General features: G+C 36.0%; 2 protein-coding genes across 4 annotated transcripts in view; both read right to left on the bottom strand.

Annotated features, from left to right (window-relative positions):
- LOC121913711 (major histocompatibility complex class I-related gene protein-like) overlaps positions 1-17,599 on the bottom strand; it is a 37,419-nt gene extending 19,820 nt beyond the window's left edge. Inside the window, exon 1 of the mRNA XM_042436478.1 lies at positions 17,347-17,599. Within this exon, the coding sequence (XP_042292412.1) occupies positions 17,347-17,536 (190 nt within the window). The 5' untranslated portion in view covers positions 17,537-17,599. The remainder of the gene's footprint in view (positions 1-17,346) is intronic.
- Positions 4,724-20,055, bottom strand: part of LOC121913712 (major histocompatibility complex class I-related gene protein-like) — a 100,956-nt gene continuing 85,624 nt past the window's right edge. For 2 of the 3 annotated variants that reach the window (XM_042436483.1, XM_042436482.1), the window contains exons 3-11: positions 15,479-15,769; positions 14,054-14,338; positions 13,306-13,425; positions 10,799-10,846; positions 10,566-10,592; positions 9,865-9,900; positions 7,799-7,858; positions 5,188-5,244; positions 4,724-4,891 (exon numbers count right to left, since the gene is read on the bottom strand). In XM_042436483.1, the coding sequence (XP_042292417.1) occupies positions 4,836-4,891; positions 5,188-5,244; positions 7,799-7,858; positions 9,865-9,900; positions 10,566-10,592; positions 10,799-10,846; positions 13,306-13,425; positions 14,054-14,338; positions 15,479-15,769 (980 nt within the window). In that variant the 3' untranslated portion in view covers positions 4,724-4,835. Of the gene's footprint in view, positions 4,892-5,187; positions 5,245-7,798; positions 7,859-9,864; positions 9,901-10,565; positions 10,593-10,798; positions 10,847-13,305; positions 13,426-14,053; positions 14,339-15,478; positions 15,770-16,020; positions 16,294-20,055 lie in introns of all 3 variants that reach the window. The other variant, XM_042436481.1, reaches the window with a different exon arrangement.

Here is a 20,055-nt window from a genome sequence, read left to right as displayed (position 1 = left end):
CAACAAAAAGAGGAAACAGAGTGCCAAGGAGTTCAGTTATGAAATTTAAAAAATAAAAAATAATACAATAAAAAAAAAAAACAATTCGGTAAAGGGTTTGTGCAAAAAGCACACATTCAATAAGCAAAATAATACATAGGAAAATAAATTAATTAATTAATTAAGGGGCACAGATTAATAATTAAGTGATACAGTCGATAATTTTGTATGTTTCAAATATTTTTGGGGTCTTTGCTGCTTTTCTATTTGTTATCTTGACTATAGAGTTGTAATAGAGGTTAATATCGATTAGAAATAAGGACAAGTTTGGTTTTCTATTGGTCCATTTTATTTTATGTGTGTGGAATTTGCCAAAAATGAACAGTTGGATTAAAAAGCTAACATTTTTGTCCATTGAGTTTTAATTTGAGTTATTTTTAAAATAAATGAAGATATCACTACCCGAGAGCATGACCGCCTGACTTCTTTTTCAAGACAGAAAATTTTACATATCATTCCAAATTTTTGTAATACAAACAATGGAAAAATAAGTGGAAAAACTCTTTCTTTGTTGAGACTGTAGAAATCAGAAGAATAATTAATATTCAGTTTAAACCTTTCCAGAACGTGCTTAACATAATATATTCTATATACATTTTAAATGACACCTCTTTCATTTAATTGTTAATACAATATTTGTCTGATATTCTCCTTGCTTTTTTCCAATTCAAGTCACCATAAATAGAAATCCAGAGGATATTCCGGATTTGTTTATGACTACATTTTTTCTTAAGGATATCTATATCACCAGTGAAGATATTCCTTCTCCAATCTGATGACTGAGTTGTATAATCATGAGTATTTTTCAGAACCCATAAAGCACCTTTTGGGACAGCATCAAACACCAATACATATTCTTTTTGTGTTTAGACTGAATATCTTTGTTATTCCATATGTAATATATATGCTTATATGCTAAGCTCCATGCTAATACTGCCTGTTTGTGTAAATTAGCTAGTTTAATAGGTAGTTTATTATGTTAGTATTTGGGAATAGAGAAATGTTCCCAAATACTTATTTGGTAATGTTGGTGGCCAATTAATTTTAAAGCTATTGTTAAGTGTTTCATAATCTATGACTTCCAGCGCCCCATTATCTTTGCTGTTATACAAAATATCTATTTTTAAGTGGTGAGTTTTATTTTTCCAGATGAAATTCTATAACTGTTAATTAAGTGTTTTATAAATTACTTTCCATGCTTGTGTAGGAACTATTTGAAACAGAGTGCAACAGAGTGCTACTGCACAGTGCACACACCTGGTAAACCGATAGTAGGCCTGGGTCATGCAGTGTAGCACCCGGCAGCAGTTCCTGGAACTCAACTTGGCTTTCCTTTGGCTGAGAACACCCACCTGCAGGGGGGTGAGGTTGGGTGCGTGTGTAGGCAGACAGGCAATTAATGTTCATTGTTCATAAGCCTGGTTAGGGTTAGAAATACAGTTGTAATACACATGGAAAATAATAGAACAACTCAAAATATGTATAAATGTTTTAAATCTCTTCAGTTGGCATATCTAAAGAGAGTGACTCATATACAGACCTCGAAAGGCCTTCAGCCTTTGATAAAAGAATTCTTCTTTGTAATGATGAATCTCTAGATAACCATATATTAAACCTGCTTTTGGTTTGGTTAATAATTGGGTCAAAATCGCCAAATATGAGACAGTAACTTTTTACCTCTATGTCATTTATATGAGACAAATTGCAAACTATAAGTGGGAAAAGGACAGATTTCTTGGCATTCATCTTCAAACCAGATACAACAGATGTTCGATGAATTGTAATGCTTTGGGAATTTCATCTTTGTTCCTTAAAAATAATGAGGTATCATCTGCCAGCTGACGAATTTTAATTTCTCTCCTTAAAGCTGAAATCCCTTGAAAATTGTTCATTTTGATATGAGACGCCATTACTTGAGTAACCAACAAAAATAGAAAAGGGGAGACTGGACAGCCTTGTTTTAAACCTCTTTGAAGTTGAAATCATCGTGTAGTTCAATGAGCCAGTTTTACTGAGCTATTGCATCCATTGTAAAGTGTTTTGACTGCATTCAAAAAACTTTTACTGAAGCCAAGAAATTCAATCACTTTAAACATAAAATTGTGTTCAACAGTATCAAAAGCCTCATAGAAGTCAATGAATAGTACAAAGCTCTCATCCAATAAAAGATTATTATAATCAATCACATCCAGAATTAATCTAATCTTGTTGTGAATATTCCTACCGCGCATAAAGCAAGTTTGCTTTTCATCATTTTTTTTTCAATTATTTTAGCAAATATTTTATAGTCATCAATTAATAAAGTAATGGGTCTCCAATTATCAATATGTAGCTTGTCTTTTATTGGTTTTGGGAATTAGTGTGATAACTCCTTGTGAGAGAAGGAATGGAGGTAGTTCTTCACTGAAAGCCTTATAGAATTCACTGGTTATTGTAGCATAAGTATTTATAGGGACAAACTTAGTTTGTGAAATGTCCACAAGCAAAATAATCCATCTTCCTTCATCATCAACCTCATAATTCAGAATGTGACCTTTGAAATTACCTAGAAGTACAGCGACCCCTGCTGACCGACTGCTACCATGAGAAAACCAATCTCTTTTCCCCACTGACTCCTCCAAAATTTCACATCTTCCAAAGTAGAATGTGTTTATTGAAGAAAATAAAAATCAGCATTTTTCCCTGCACAATATAGAAAGATAGATTTCCTCTTTAACATGTTATGTAATCCCCTGGCATTGAATGAGAACACTCAAACTGACATTGATCACTTATCTTTGTTTTGTTTTGTTAAACAGAAGAGGGGTCCTCACACAACAGATATTAGTGTTGCTTTTAAAGTTCTTTTCATATAGGTTTAAACTTTAACAAAATATTAGTGAGGAAAACCCACGACTCGAAGTGTCAGATTCTTTAATCTTATACTGCACAAAAAATAATAATGAATGAATATCACTGTTGTTGCTAACTATTGACATATTCCAGACTGATAATCAAAAATAAAAATAAGAAAATCCCCCTTGCCTTTAGTATATTGAAAATATTTCAACTTTTATTCATCTGATCATGACCTACAAATCATATGCTGACACCCCTGACCTAAATCCAACAGGAAGTCCGCAATATGCCCATCAAAGTACGACTTTGCGCCAATTTTGGACCCCCAAGAAACACTATTTCCTCCTAGGGAGTTAATGGTATCGGCTTCAAACTTGAATACATGACTTATGACACTGTGCTGAACAAAAGTTGTTAAAAACTTTGTAATAACTCAAATGGTTTAGATATTGTAAGCCCTGAAAGTTGGAGTGCCACATCACACCTTACAATGTAAACCAATGGGGAGGCAATCTCTAGGCATGGACTTTGTGTCAAACAAATGGCTCTGATGTCTAAACTATGAGTCTGACCACTTTGAAACCTGTATCAATGGATTGGCGACAAAATTTCCTACAAAAAAGTGTGCTTTTTAATGTAGGATTTGGCCAAAGTTATGGGATTTATGAGGATATTTCACAAGAAGAGTGACATTCTCCTCTCCAACTGAGAGGGAGAGAGAGAGATTAGGAGGGAGAGATGGGTATGGGGGTTGAATGGAGCTCATTGAGTGAGAATGACAGTTTAGTGATAAAGTGCTGCAAAAAAATAAAATCAAAACTAAAATTTGTAGCTCTGTACTGCAGTTTTTCCTTTATTAGGGCCCGAGCACCTAGCGGTTCGCTCACACTCTCCATTCAAATATATGAGTATTTTTCTGTGTCCAGCTGCAGTTACTTATTGTCTCTACACACCTGACAGTACACATGTCAATCAACCTATGACCAGGTCATGTGGGTTAAAAGTCTTTACTTTTCTAAAAATAAACACTTAGGAAGTGATTTTCTTTTACACACAAACTCATTAAGAGTTTTCTTTACCGACTGAAATTCAAGTGAATGGGCCCAAAACTTGCATAATTTTGATAACACAGGTATGAGCAAGACAGACATGTCTGCACCAAACTTTACATGTTTGATAAAAGTCCCGGCCTGAACACATCTACATGACAATATTCCATTAGTGATGCAAACTGGCTGAATAGCGCCCCCTACAAAATTTCAGCAAAGCAGCCCCAGCAGCAGGCAAAATAGTGGGCAAAGGAAGTGATGTTTATCTCCTTTTTGCATTGTCTGAGAACAGCCCAGGTCTGAAGACATCTACATGCCCGTGACAGAAGCCCTTCGATTGCATCGTAGCCCGACGTGCATGGAGGCGCGAGGGCCCGTTCAACGCTGCTTGCAGCTTTAATTTTAAATGATCCCTGCTTATCACTCGATGGGGTTGAAATACATTGATTATTTCTTTTTAATTCAGGCTAACATCACTTTTATTTAATTTCAGCATATACTTAATTGATCATAGCTGTAAATATTCAGTTGTAGCCTGTTCAATACAAATCACATACACTGTATATTAAGTTCTTACCATTTGTTAAAGTACTTTTTACCATTATTTCCCACTTTTAAAAGGCAGCCATTGGCTTCCACTAATTTAATTATGTTAAACATCATAATTTTGAAAATAAATAAACTTAAACTTAAAACTTAACTTAAAAAATATTTTTAGATTTCTAAGAGATTCATTTTAAAGGTTAAACATTACATTCGTTTAATTTCATGGACATGGAAGAATTTTTTCATCATTGTTTTTGTGTTATCTGTCAATTCAGTGTCTCTTCTGGTTTTTCAAGCTTCCCTTTTTACTTTATATCCCCTGCCCAGTAGTAATGCTTTTTTTCCCTGTTGAGTTGGTTCCTCTCAGACTTCAGACGGTGGAAGGAGACCCTCATTGAAGGTGTCAGCTGAGCCGTTGTCTGCAAGAATTAACAGACATATTACTTTCTATACATGAACTAATGCTACTTTTCTACGCATCTAGTGAGGCTGAAATGCATTTTAGTTATTAACTTTTCGTTTATCCAAATTTATTTTGATATCATATTTTCTCAGTTACCTCTAGTAATATCTAGCCATGAAGATAGTATGTTAAATTTTGGTAATTTGGATGTAATTCCTTTAAACCTTTAATTTATCTCTTGCTGCCACTTGAAACTGTCAAAGCATGAACCTGATTGTTGCAGCTTTCAATCAATCAACAGAACATGCTTACCGCAGGCAATAGAGAGACCAGAGTCAGAGTCACCGCTGTTGAGAGACCAATCAGACCCTGTGAAGAAAAGAAAATGCATTGAGGTATGTAATAACTGCTTATATCCAATCTGTGTTTTCTGGACTGCTTTTGATTTATTTATTCTGTTGGGACTACATGTGGACCACAGTTTACCACATGTTTCAAGACTCCAAGAAACCTGAGCCCTGGGGGGTTCGCACCCAAAGTGTGAAGCTCCACCCATGGATCCAGGTTATCAAAACTAGAGATTCCCCTCTTATCTCTCTCTTTTCTCCACGAGCTGCAGCAGGAGCAGCTCCTTGCTCTCTTTCACACCTCCAGCAGCTGCTGGAGCAGCTCTCTGCTCTCTTGTGTGGCCTGCTCACAGCAGAACCACACAGTCTTCTTTACGGCAGAAGACGCGAGAGCCTGCCTAAGACTCAGAAACTAAGTTTCCTTGTGCCAGCAGCTAACACACAAGTCTGCTGGCCAGTTTAACAAGTACAGGAGCTGCGAAATGGAGTTAGCTTGCCGCTAACTCTACACCAAGGAGTGACCTGGGCCCTCTGCACGACTGGAGTGCTGTCTGCCCAGCAACGCCTGCATCTTTCAGCTTCAGAGCCAAAGCCTTCTCAGCCTGACTCACCCACGGATTCACCGGCTACAAAGCAGGACACCACAAAGCATCTCTTACTTCATGGACTGGTAACAACTGGGCATAGCCTAGCAACACAGTGAAGCATAGTACGGCTAAGCAAGAATGTTTAACTCAAACAATGTACTGTACGTGTATTGATTTGGTTAAGGTTATACATTGAACTGTTGTTGTGATGTCCTTGTTGCCTACAGTCAGGTTACTGCATAGCCACACTGCTAGGTTAATGTTAGCATGCTTAACACATGTTACATCCAGTAACTAGGCCTTGCATGCAACTAACCTCGTTTTAACCTGGCACCTTTAGCATACACCAATTGGCCTTGAATAGAGAACCACACAGTTAAGAGGTTAAAACCTAGTTTGGCAAACTTTGGTTCAGGCAGCACATGTGGTTCAAGACACCACATGGTCTGGCCTTTTATCCCTGTAGTTCCCTTTATCAGCCAAAGTGTCGGCATGCCATGTGCTCAGTCACCAGGTGACTGCAGCCATCTTGCTATTGTCTTCCCTACACACACACACACACACACACACACACACACACACACACACACACACACACACACACACACACTCACACACTCACACATTCACACTTGTATATAGATACACTTAGCTAGATTAGTATTGTGTGTTGCTTTTACCCTTTTGTTAAATAAATGCTTTTGGATATACCTGTTGTCTGTTTTAATGTTGCACAAGAATGAGTTTTGCCAACCTCTGCTCTGTAAAGAACTCCAAATCCTTCAACCTTTACTAGCTATTGATATGGTGATTTTGTTTATAGTTATTAAATTAATTATTAATCAAAGTCCCAAATTCATAGATTAGTACACTTTGAGACTGAATTGGCTATCTTTTTCCCTGAGTCCAGGGTGGTGCTCCGTTATTATTAATTCTTATTAATAATTTTATTGATTTTAATAATTAACAATTATCTTTGATAATCATTAATTATTGCTGATAGCCAAACTTGTAGCCACGGCCCAACAATTCACTGAGGATACATCGGAAACTAAAGATAAAATGCTTTAAAATACTGTTTCAGGACCTGAGTCAATGTCTGCAGAGGAAGAGCTTTCTTTATGTTATAAATGATGATATATAATAGATTAAAGTGATGTAACATCACAACAGTTTCAGACAATAACAAATGTTTTGATGGTTTCCTGTAACACCATTAACACCAGCACCTCCTAACTTCACTTCCTGTTTGGTTTAAAACTTCCAAAGATTAAACTCAGTCATCTATTGTTTTTTAATCTATTATTCCGATTACATGAACATTGGTGGGTGCAGAGTTGGGCAATATGGACAAAACACTGAAAACAAACATTTTTTACCATGTGATTTATAATTAATAATTATTTTAAAGTCAACTAAAACATAATGGTTTGATTTTTAATAAATAGTAAAAGTATTGAAGATCTCATGCTGGGCCAGACTTTGGTCATATTTAGATTATTCATTTAGACATAACGATTGTCAACCTTTTTCATATTAATAATATGGTGAGATAATCAATAATAAAATGATGTCATTATCAAAACAGTATTTCATTATGTAACACTGACATCATGTCTTCCTACAGGAAAACTTTTACCTTTATTTCCTTTCAGACCAAACAACCAGGTTTTTTCCCCAAAGCATCTTAAAGTTATGACGAAACTGTAAAATACTTATTATGAACCTTCTCAAGTTTCAATACTGCTTTTCTACGCATCTAGTGAGGCTGAAATGCATTTTAGTTATTAACTTTTCGTTTATCCAAATTACAAAACATATTTTCTCAGTTACCTCTAGTAATATCTAGCCATGAAGATAGTATGTTAAGTTTTTGTAATTTGGGTGTAATTCCTTTAAACCTTCAATTTATCTCTTGCTGCCACTTGAAACTGCCAAAGCATGAACCTGCGTGTTGCAGCTTTCAATCAATCAACAGAAGATACTTACTAGTGGCACCACGGTCACTAGAGCGACCAGAGTCACCGCTGTTGAGAGACCAATCAGACCCTGTGAAGAAAAGAAAATGCATTGAGGTTTGTAATAACTGCTTATATCCAATCTGTGTTTTCTGGACTGCTTTTGATTTATTTATTCACTGAGGATACAACGGAAACTAAAGATAAAATGCTTTAAAATACTGTTTCAGGACCTGAGTCAATGTCTGCAGAGGAAGAGCTTTCTTTAAGTTATAAATGATGATATATAATAGATTAAAGTGATGTAACATCACAACAGTTTCAGACAATAACAAATGTTTTGATGGTTTCCTGTAACACCATTAACACCAGTACCTCCTAACTTCACTTCCAGTTTGGTTTAAAACTTCCAAAGATTAAACTCAGTCATCTATTGTTTTTTAATCTATTATTCAGATTACATGGACATTGGTGGGTGCAGAGTTGGGCAATATGGACAAAACACAAAACAAACATTTTTTATCATGTGATTTCTAATTAGTAATTATTTTAAAGTCAACTAAAACATAATGTTTGATTTTTAATAAACAGTAAAAGTATTTAAGATCTCATGTTGGGCCAGACTTTGGTCATATTTAGATTAATTTAGACATAACGATTGTCAACCTTTTTCAGATTAATAATATGTTGAGACAATCAATAATAAAATGATGTCATTATCAAAACAGTATTTCATTATGTAACACTGACATCAGACAGTCACGTAGCTCAGCAGCTGACATCATGTCTTCCTACAGGAAAACTTTTAAACTCTTATTTCCTTCTCGTCCTCCAGGAGACGTTTGTTCACACCTTCATTGATGTCATTGACACCACACACACACACACACACACACACACACACACACACAATTAAAGACTAAACTCTGCTTTAATGTATAATGTTAATTTTTTACATGATCTTATAATATTCTCAGGTTTGTCAACATCACGTGTGTGAGAGGAAGAAATCATAGAAAATCAACATAATGGTGCGTTGGCTCCGATCATTTATGGTGGTGTGAAAGCTGTCAAACCCTGCTGCAGACCAAACAACCAGGTTTTTTTCTCCAAAAGCATCTTAAAGCTATGATGAAACTGTAAAATCCATCTTATGAACCTTCTACAGTTTCAGAGGTTTGTTTCCCAAAAGCATCATAACTGACGACGCTCTTACAAACAAACAAAGATGAACGAGTGACTCCTGAACACTCGCAGGAGGCTCAAAGCATCTTAAGAACCTACAGCAGGAACCAAAAACTACATGTTTTATTCAAGTTTTCACTGTTTTTCTTCATGAAAAACTATAGACTCAAAAATGAACACTGATGTTCTGTAAGTAACAGTGATGTAAAAGGAAGAATTAGAAAATAAAACTAAACTAAACCAACAGACACAAAAATTAATCCAACAATTAATCTTCCAGTTTGTGTCTTCATCGTCCTCCTCTCCCTCTTCTTGCATCATATATTCATCTCTACTGGCTGAAACTTCCCCAGTGGTATATTTTCAGTTTCTTTTCTTTAGATTTATGTGTATGTTTGCTTCATGCTGACATACAGCAGGTCTGATACAGAAATGATGATGAAATGACGCAAAGTCATGAAACCTCTGCTGCTTCATTTCAGTTTTAATCTGATCTTCAGAGTAACGTTAACGCAGCTAAATCAAAGTTTACTTTCTTAAAGATCCCCTCCAGACATGTATAAAGACATAAAAATAATCTACGTCTAATAATAACGTCTCTCATATAGTTTTTCCACAATAAAAGTATAATTACCAGTTTAAAATCCTAGAAATATCATCTACTCCTTCTCCCTCGCTTCTGACTGTGTGGACACACTGTGGATTTTGGCCTCCATCACTTACATTGAAAGCACATTTGAAGGATCTTTTAATATCCAGTATGAACAGGAGGAATGATTACAGCGAGGAAAACCTCTTTCACTGTTCATATGGACACCTGACCGTTGATTATGATAGAGTTTAAAAATTGTGAACTTGTCCTTTAAAGCCTCAGTCAGTGTTTTTCTGATGGGAAAGAAAGAAAGTAGTTACCTTGGACATTGATGGTTGTGGCTGGCAGAGTGGTGACTGTAAATAAAGACAACATTAACACTACTAATAAACAGCTGCACTTATTAAAATTCAAAATATACATATTCTTTTTTTAAGTGAAAGTGTGAAGTTCATGATTCAGAGTTTACAGACAGGGCTGCCTTAACTAATGATTTGACTTACTGACCATCTTCTCTTAATATGAGTCCATGTGTCTGATAAAACGTGGAGCTTTTTCTGTCTCTACATCCTCTTTGATTTTTTTTTTTTTTTAAATAATCAGGATTGTTTGGTCTTTGGTTGGTTTGGTTTGTCTTTTGGTCTATAAGTCTATATTCTTGCTGTGTTTACAGAAATGACTGATACCAGTTAGATTTCTGAAGGTGAACTGGTAATGTATGGCAGAGGCTCGTGTCCAGAAGGTCTGCCTCAGGTTGGTGATTTATGTCTGAACAACTGCACCTGTCCACTCAGTGGCTCCTAGCCAACCTACAAGAGGCCCTTCCTCCTCCTCTGTCTCAGCTTTTTTTACACTTTAATTTATTAATCAAGTTAAATTTGGTTTATTCAGACATTTGGGATTCTTTCATCATGCTGCCTCCATCTGAGTCATTGTTGTAACATTATAAATATTCTTAGCACCAAAACATTTAACATTTCAAATTTTAAAAGAATCAATAGCAGAAAAGTAAAGCACTTACCAGAGACAGGAATAGGAACTGCTGTATCTGTGAATAAACACAAAGTTAACACACAAAAAACAAAATCAGCTAAACTAACTATTGTCAAGTTCATTGTACAGAAGTTACAGCCTGGCCAGGACTAACTAAAAGGATTAAGTTGGTATGAAAACAGCAAAAACAACAAACTGATCAAACTGAAAAGCATGAACCTGCATGATGCAGCTTTCAATCAGTCAACCAAAGATACTTACATGAGGCACCAGGGCTAGAACTACGGCTGCTGGGAGGTGATTTGGACCCTGTGAAGAAAAGAAAATACATCAAGGTTTGTGTTAACGTGTTTGGGAACCTGCTTATATCCTATCAGTGCTTCCTGGACTGCTTTCTATTTATTAATTATACTAACAAGTATTGTGTGATATATCTTATTCCTCTGTGCCGTAGAGCTCTGTTGACCTCTGTGGCTCCGTGGTCAATGAGTCACACCGCTGTACTGGGTGACATGTTCCTTCATCAACATGAACACACTGTCCTTTATTTTGACTCAATCCTGCACACACAGTCCTGCTGCCAGAAATATTCACAAGAGTTCAAATGTGGATTCATCCACCGCTGAAAATAGTCCCCAACAAATACACTATTTCCTCTGTTTGTTTGTTAAAAACTACAGTGACAAAATGACTGAGACTTTTTTAAAAACATGAAACTAAATATTTCTGATCTACGTCTTCAGTAAGAAGTAACGAGCTTGAAGTTGAGAGCCACAGACAGGGAGGGACGTTGATAAGTATGTAGAGACAGACTCATCACTTTGTTGGTTTTACTTATTGACAATAAGTAATATATTTAACACCAGTCTGATCCTATAAGCTAAGTAACTGGCTGAACTTGTTATTTGACTGATCAGCTTTTAAAGAATCAATTTGTAATTTTGTTTTTTGACCCCAAACATTTTTATGGACAAAGCCCCTGAAGTTCAGAGAGAAAATATTTTTTATTTTGGGGTAAAAAGATGTTATACTGTGTGTAAAAAACAATCATGGTCTGAAACTGTTTAATCCCTCCATTAAATAAATCTATTGTCCTTTAAATTACACAGCGTTAAAATACACAGTTTGAACACTGATTTAATTTGAGGACAATCCCAGAGCAGTAGGACTTCAACTGTATGAAATTCAGAGGTGAAAATAAAACTTTATCTAATTTTATTCTCTCAGTTTTGAGGTGATGAGAGCAAGTTGCATGATAGAGAAGAACTATATGAATGTATAGTTCATTATATCTCTCCAACATGGTAACAACTTGTGACATAATAAATCTATTTAAAAACACCAAATGCAAATGTTGTGTTTCAGTGGCTTTCCTTTTCCTAACATGTCATGATGTCCATGATCATTAAATAATAGACCTCTGCACCAGATAACCAACAATGATTTAACACCCTTTCACCTTCCTGACTTATAGCAGAAGAGACTGTAATATCTGTCTAAAATTGGTGTAAATACAGTCTATGTAAGAGATAAAACCCGACAGCTTGTATGTTCCATGATTGAAATGGACGGCACAAACACTAAGAACCATCAGTATCCCTCTAATACCATGACCACTTGGGTTTTGTTTTTACAATCGCAGCGTGAATCAATTTTAAGTTCTGGGTCACTTTTGACTGAATTCAGTAACTATGGCACCACGTTTTATTTACAACAGCAATGACGAAGCATTTTGAATTCATTACTGCTCTGATTCTATTTTTCCAACAAAACACATATATTGTGTGTAAAAACTACTTTTTCTGCACAAAATTAGCTAATTTCTGTCTGTTTGGATTTAAATTTCAGTTCAGCCAAATTCTCTTATCGTGACTCTGAGGTTCATTTCAGCTGCAGCATCAAGTATAAATATCAGAACTCTGCTAACTGTAGCCTCAGTTTGTTCCTCTCACACAGAGCTGCTGGAGACGTTAGCAGGTCTGATAAGAGACGTTGTGCTGCTCAGAGAACCCTGGTTATACAAATAATTTATTCCTTTTCTGTGGCAGTAAACACAACACATGGGCCCGCTGATAACTAACTGTGCTGTATTAAAAGCTGTATGATGTATGTATTATGTGCTGTATTATAAAGACATTCAGACTGATGACGGTAACATTAACATGATCAACCGCAGGGCTACAGCTACGTACTGACACTCCCTCACAGACACACACACACCTGAGAGCTTCTCGTAGTAGAAACTTTTACAAAGGGCCATGAATGTGCTTCTAGTGACGGTCAAAGCTCCGGCGGACACAGAGAGTCTGACAGCAGCTGCTCATGGCCGGTTATCTCTGACTACCAGCTCTACATCTGTTCATGCTACACTGAGCGGTGGTCAGTCTTAATCCACTCTCCTCAACGTCCCCGTACCTCCCGCATCACGCACTACGTAGCCACGAGGCCACGCCCCCTACAGTCATCCTGTGCACATCTTTTAAATATACTGGGATGGAGGGAGCTAGCAGAGTTTGACTGTGTAGTTACTCTTTAAATCAATTTAAAGACATAAAAAACAACTGTTAAGTAAATAGAGCTTTTCAATTGTTTGCTTCCTTGAAAACTTGCAGGAATCAGTTTCTTTTCTTAGTAGATCTAGTTTTTTTGAGGAATTAAATGTTTTACGTATTTTCTTTTAAAAGGACATTGAATAAAATATGGGAAAAACATATCACACTCCACTGGTACCTTGTTGAGAAAACACAATGATTATATATTACACCTACCAATTATCCCTTTTTTATACAAGAACACCAGCAGCACTGCAGCCATGACAAGGACGCCCACAACCACTACAGCAATAATAACTACGCTGTTTCCTCCAGGAGGGTCAGGAAGTTTCCCATCTAAAACATAGAAAACATTTACATTAGTTTCACATTCAGTTGACTTTTAACATCATTAATATTTAGTTTCATGTGACTCAGTGTTGATGCATGGTACTAAAATGTAGATATGATAATCAGTGATAATGTGATAAAAGTGATAAGATACAATTTAATGACACAAATTAACATGAAATGTGGAGACTATGTCAAGAGTCAAAAAGGATTCTTACCAAAAAGTCCAAATTTCAAAATTCAAAAAGTTGGCTCTTGCCAGTTAATGTTGTGTTTTTTCTCTTGTAGCTACTAACTGTGATGCTAAAAATGAATGAATCCACTTCATCTTCAATAAAGACAAACATTTAAACACATTTTGAATATAATACTCTCCTCCAGTGAAGTAACTTGACAGTAGGCAGCTTTTGATGCAGACTCTTACTGCATCGCACCCTGAGCTAATACAAAAAGGCCCAATATGAAGCATAACTGATTAAGTAAAGACTATATCTGATTTAATACAACGTGGATCTCATTTTCTTATGTTTGTCTTGGTTATAACCTGTCTGATCATCTGATCATATTCATTTTTGCCCCAATCAACTTTGTTGAACTGTGACAAATTGTAAATTGAAATAAGAAAGTTTCTTACCCCAAATCTTCTCAACAGATACACCGGTTGCACTGTGACGCACTTCACATCTGTATGAAGCAACGTCACTCCTTAAAATCTCCACACTGTCTCTTCTCTGGTAGGTATCGTCTTCATTTGGTCGAACACCTGAGGTCAACAATCCGTCCTCTTTAGTCAGAACGCGGCCGTCTCTTTTGATCTCCAGTTTGATGTCTTTTGGGTAGAAACCTGTGGCCAGGCAGGTCAACATGACGATTGTCTCAATTTTGGCATTCGTAGCAAACATGTACACATCTGGCGGAGCTGGAAAGAGAAAACGTTAGGTGAGTTCATGTTTGCAAGGAGGCTACATAGCATTATGCTAAACTACACATGTGATACTGTTTGTACCATCCTCATAATAAACTGAACTAATAGAATCTGTTGCTACAACTACTACAACAAATAGTGACAATGATATCTTTGATTATAACAAAAGTATAACACAAAAACATACTGGTGATACTAAACTTAGCAACATAAAAACACTGCTGCTACGACACACACTTCATTTCATTATTTCTGCTCTTTTTCAAAACAATTTTCTGAGATTTGAAGATCATGTTTGTTATTGAATATGGTGTTTACGAGGGTTGGGTTCCAATAGCTGGTTCTCTTTGTATTTGGTTCCATGATGGCAAAGTACCGGATTTGCTGAGCTCCAGGGCTAATTTATTCTTTTATTAGCAAAGACTGGTGTACAGAGCAGACGGAGAACAGTTTTCTCATTTACAGTATATACTGTAGCTGACGCTGTCCGTCTTCTATCAGCTGTAGCCAATGAATATTAACGCCTTGAGTAACTTGACATATTGACAGTTAAATCAGCTTCAGTTGTCAAAATCTCCCGCTCAAACTTTAATTTATATCATATTAATTATTTAAGTTAATCAACTTAATAGTTCAGAATCAGGACTTCCAGTATTTAAAACAAGTAGCTTGTGAAAAATAAAGTGTACAAGTAGGCTACAGCAGTTGTTTAAATGTGTCAGATACATATTTAATCAGTATTTAATATCTTCTGCTGCTCATCTCACTTTCAGGTTGTTGCAACAGGCTGTAAAATGGCATTGAAACTTAACTTAACTTACAAATGTTGAAAGCTGAACCTCAGTGGATTCAAAAGGATTCAGAGTCAATAAAATACTATTGAACCATAATCCTAGTGAAGTGCTGTTTGTTGATGGGAAATGTTGCCACATCTGGACCTGACAATTTTCCATGACTAAAATTCAGGAGGACAAAAAAAGCCAGATTTTGTGTGAATACCAATAACATCAAGACCCGCTGATTTCATGTTTGACGTTGTAACAACCTGCATAGTAATCCTTCTTTTACTAAAGCCATGTCTATAATCTCTAGTAATAATGGAAAAATGCAGAAATGATTTTCTGTCATACATACAGGCTGCTTGCAGCTGCTTTTGTCCGTATGGCAGGAACTTGTTCAACCACTCTATACAGTCGTTCTCCAGGTAGCCTTTGGTGTATTCTGTTAGTCCCTGTTCATCATCCCACTTTATCTTGGTCGGGACTGCTGTCTTACTGGGGGCAACCCAGACTGCTTTGGTGTCATTGAAGGACAGGAAGTCTCGTCCATCATAGACGTACATGTCAACACCGCGACTAAACATCACACTGCCATCAGGCCTCGTCTCACCCTCACAGCCGTGCATCCACTGAAGAATATGGACATCTAAAGGGGAGTGACAGTGAAATAAATTACAAAGAATGAGGGCATGGAAAAATGCAGCAAATAATTACAATTAAAACAGTTTAATTTAAGCAAATTAGAAGTTATCACTTGTTCCTGACTTAAGGAAAAAACAGCTTCATTTTTGCTGGAACATTTATCTTTACTAAAGGTATTACAGTTGTTAATTTCATAGTGTTAATTATTGATTCATCTAAAAGTGATCCCAGTCTGACACATTTCATGGATCTTACCATCATCAGTTTGATTCATTCGTTTCTTCAGGATGTCAATGTTGTCTTTGAACCACTGCTGCTTGCTCAAGCGGGACTGTGTGCCTTTCTCCCAGTAATCTGCTGGAAGTCGGTCTTTCATCCAGGGCTGCTTGGGAACTTTTCTCCTGAGATCACTGTCATAGTAGTCGATCATCCTGCCGTCCATCAGACCCATAGCTGTGAACTCATGAATGCCCGGAAGTCCAACAGGTTTGGAGAAGGCAGTGTACATGTACATGAGGGAATGTTTCTCTGACAGTCACACAGAGAGAAAGACAGACAGACATGTTTACAGACGAGGTAGATGAGCTCCAGCAGATTTGACTTAATGCTTTGGACTCTTACCAATCTATTTACTGGCATTGATCAGAATATTTAGCCACATGTATGAGGCAACACACTCAGAGAACAACCACCAAACAATAAGTTCAAGGAGATTATAGCATAACATGCATCATTACTATCACAAAGAATAATTTGATTAAATACAAGCACCTAGTTGCTAAGACAGTACTATAACATGATTATAATATATCAAAATGTAAAAGATCTGATGTGGAAAAAAAATGTTTAATTAACATTTTCAGCAAGCCATAACGTGGAAAATGTGCAACTGTGGGACAACGATTTTACAAGTTGAAGATATCTAATAATAATCTAATAATGTGGAACAATCCCTGAAAATTTCAAGCATCTAACATAAATAGTTCAAAAGTAATGACTAATGGAACTTCGTGATTCTTCATGACATGGAACAACGCAGCAAATAATTACAATTAAAACAGTTTAATTTAAGCTAATTAGAGGCTAATAGTTTCAGTTTTCTATTCGAGCACAAATGACAAACTTTCTGTAGTCATCTGCTCTTTTTACTTTCTTTTATGTATCAGTACATTCTTCTTTTTTTAGGTTTTGGACTGTTGGTTGGACAAAACCAACAATTTTCTCATGTAATATTTAAAAACGAACAATTATTTGAGTCATCATGAAAATAATCGTCAGGTTAATCTATAATTAAAATAATTATCATTTCTATAGTTATGATGATGTCCTTGTTTTATCTGTTTAGTATTTAAAACAGAAAAATAAACTCGTGGCCACATTGAAATCATCCTGACATGTTACATAAGCAGGCGATAAATTACTAATGATTCTAATAAAGTCTTTGATCAATTTTTCCATGTCTGTTTGGATGTAATAGGCCTATGGAATAAGAGAACTTTACAAAAACTGAAAAACTATCATTATGAATAGATTAAACTCATATTAGTCATATTAATGTGTTAAAAAAAAAACCTCCCTTACCGCTGTTTACCGTCAGTCCCGTCCCCAAAAGGACGAAAACTGCGATGAAATACATCCAACACCACAAAGTAAACTCTGTGTACGTTTGTAAAAGTCCGTTTTGTCCGAGGGATCTTCTTTTTTCTATTATGTGCCTACTCGTCTCCTCTCTCCTCCGTCCTGATACCTGTGCCCCGGAAATCGATCTCATGGCCTCATGTTCAAAGATTTCTCAATTCCTAAAATGCATCTCGACGAGACAGGAGTAGGAGGAGCTATGAGCGAGGACACACAGGTGTATCTTTTTTTCTCTTTTCTCAACTTTATTGATAACAGTCAAACTCAAACAACACAAGTTTTAAGAACAAAAAGAGGAAACAGAGTACCAGGGAATTCAGTGATGACATAAAAAAAACATTTGGAAAAAGGATTGTGCAAGAAGCTTTTTACATTCACTAAAAGCAAACCAATACCTGCCTTCCTTAGAAGCAAGTTATTTTTGACATTTCTGATAAAATAATGATAATCTTTATTTTTAAAGAACTTTTCAAAATCCATGTTCACAAAGGCAGCAAAATAAAAACAGACATATCATAAAATCATTAATAAAAAACTGATTAAAAACTGTGTTGGATTAAAAAAAAGACCATTTGAAAAGAAACAAATACAGAACTAAATACAGTAAAATCAGGAAAGGCTCCAACTCCCTCCAAATGCTCTGCCCCCCCCCCCCCCCCCCCCCCCCCCCCCCTTACTTAAAGTATAAAAAGTACAAGTATATTCATAATTCAAAATGGTCACACATACTGTATTAACAGCACTGTGCAAATGTTTTAGGCACCTTAGATGTTTAGGTTCTTATCCATAATGCAGTACTATCAGGGAGACGTACTCCAAACATCCAGCCAGAGTCATAAAGAACTATCTTCAGCTAAAGAAGAACAAGGAGTCCTGCAACAGATGGTCTGGACCCCACAGAGCCCTGATCTCAACATCATGGAGTCAAATCTAAATGAAAGTTTGTACAACTAAAAATAAATCAATCCAAATTTAGTTTAAGATATTCTGAGTGAAAAGACTCAAAAGATTCTGTTAAAAGACCAACAGAGCCAGAACATCTCAACAATTATACAAATGTCCAAGTACAAAAATACATAACGAAAAAGATAAAGTCGAAGAGTTGGTTCATCTTGGACTGACTTTCAAAAGGAAGGCCGCCAGCCTTTGGTTGAGTTGTCTGAGTTGTAGTCTAAGTGGTCATCTGAGCCGTCATCTGCAAGAATTAACAGATGTGTTACTTTCTATACACGTACTAATGCTGCTTTTCTACGCATCTTGTGAGGTTGAGATGTATTTTTGGTATTAACTTTTCATTTGTCCAAATTACAAAACATATTTTCTCAGTTACCTCTAGTAATATCTAGCCATGAAGATAGTATGTCATGTTTTGGTAATTTGGGTGTAATTCCTTTAAACATTTAATTTATCTCTTGCTGCCACTTGAAGCTGCCAAAGCATGAACCTGTGTGGTGCAGCTTTCAATCAGTGAACAGAAGATACTTACCAGAACCACCAGGGGGACTAGAGACACCAGAGTCACCGCTGTTGAGAGACCCATCAGACGCTGTGAAGAAAAGAAAATGCATTGAGGTTTGTAATAACTGCTTATATCCAATCTGTGTTTTCTGGACTGCTTTTGATTTATTTATTCTCTGAGGATACAACGGAAACTTAAGATAAAATGCTTTAAAATACTGTTTCAGGAGCTGAGTCAATGTCTGCAGAGGAAGAGCTTTCTTTATATTATAAATGATGATATATAATAGATTAAAGTGATGTAACATCACAACAGTTTCAGACAATAACAAAATGTTTTGATGGTTTCCTGTAACACCATTAACACCAGCACCTCCTAACTTCACTTCCTGTTTGGTTTAAAACTTCAAAGATTAAACTCAGTCATCTATTGTTTTTTAATCTATTATTCAAATTACATGGACATTGGTGGGTGCAGAGTTGGGTAATATGGACAAAACACTGAAAACAAACATTTTTTACCATGTGATTTATAATTAATAATTATTTTAAAGTCAACTAAAACATAATGTTTGATTTTATATAAATAGTAAAAGTATTGAAGATCTCATGTTGGGCCAGACTTTGGTCATATTTAGATTATTAATTTAGACATAACAATTGTCAACCTTTTTCATATTAATATGGTGAGACGATCAAGAATAAAAATGATGTCATTATCAAAACAGTATTTCATTATGTAACACTGACATCAGAATCTGTACAAAGTCATGTAGCTCAGCAGCTGACATCATGTCTTCCTACAGGAAAACTTTAACTCATTTCCTTCTCGTCCAGGAGACGTTTGTTCACACCTTCATCATTGAGATGTTGTAGAAAGACTGATAAAACACACACACACACACACACACACACACATACACACACACACACACACACACAATTAAAGACTAAAATCTGCTTTAATGTATAATGTTAATTTTTTACATGATCTTATAATATTCTCAGGTTTGTCAACATCACGTGTGTGAGAGGAAGAAATCATTGAAAATCAACATAATGGTGCGTTGGCTCCGATCATTTATGGTGGTGTGAAAGCTGTCAAACCCTGCTGCAGACCAAACAACCAGGTTTTTTTCTCCAAAAGCATCTTAAATCTATGATGAAACTGTAAAATCCATCTTATGAACCTTC

Source organism: Thunnus maccoyii, chromosome 15 (genome assembly GCF_910596095.1).
Source record: "Thunnus maccoyii chromosome 15, fThuMac1.1, whole genome shotgun sequence".
Taxonomy (NCBI): Eukaryota; Metazoa; Chordata; class Actinopteri; order Scombriformes; family Scombridae; genus Thunnus; species Thunnus maccoyii.
The sequence above is the reverse complement of the archived record's forward strand: the minus strand, read 5'-3'. Positions and strand labels throughout refer to the sequence as shown.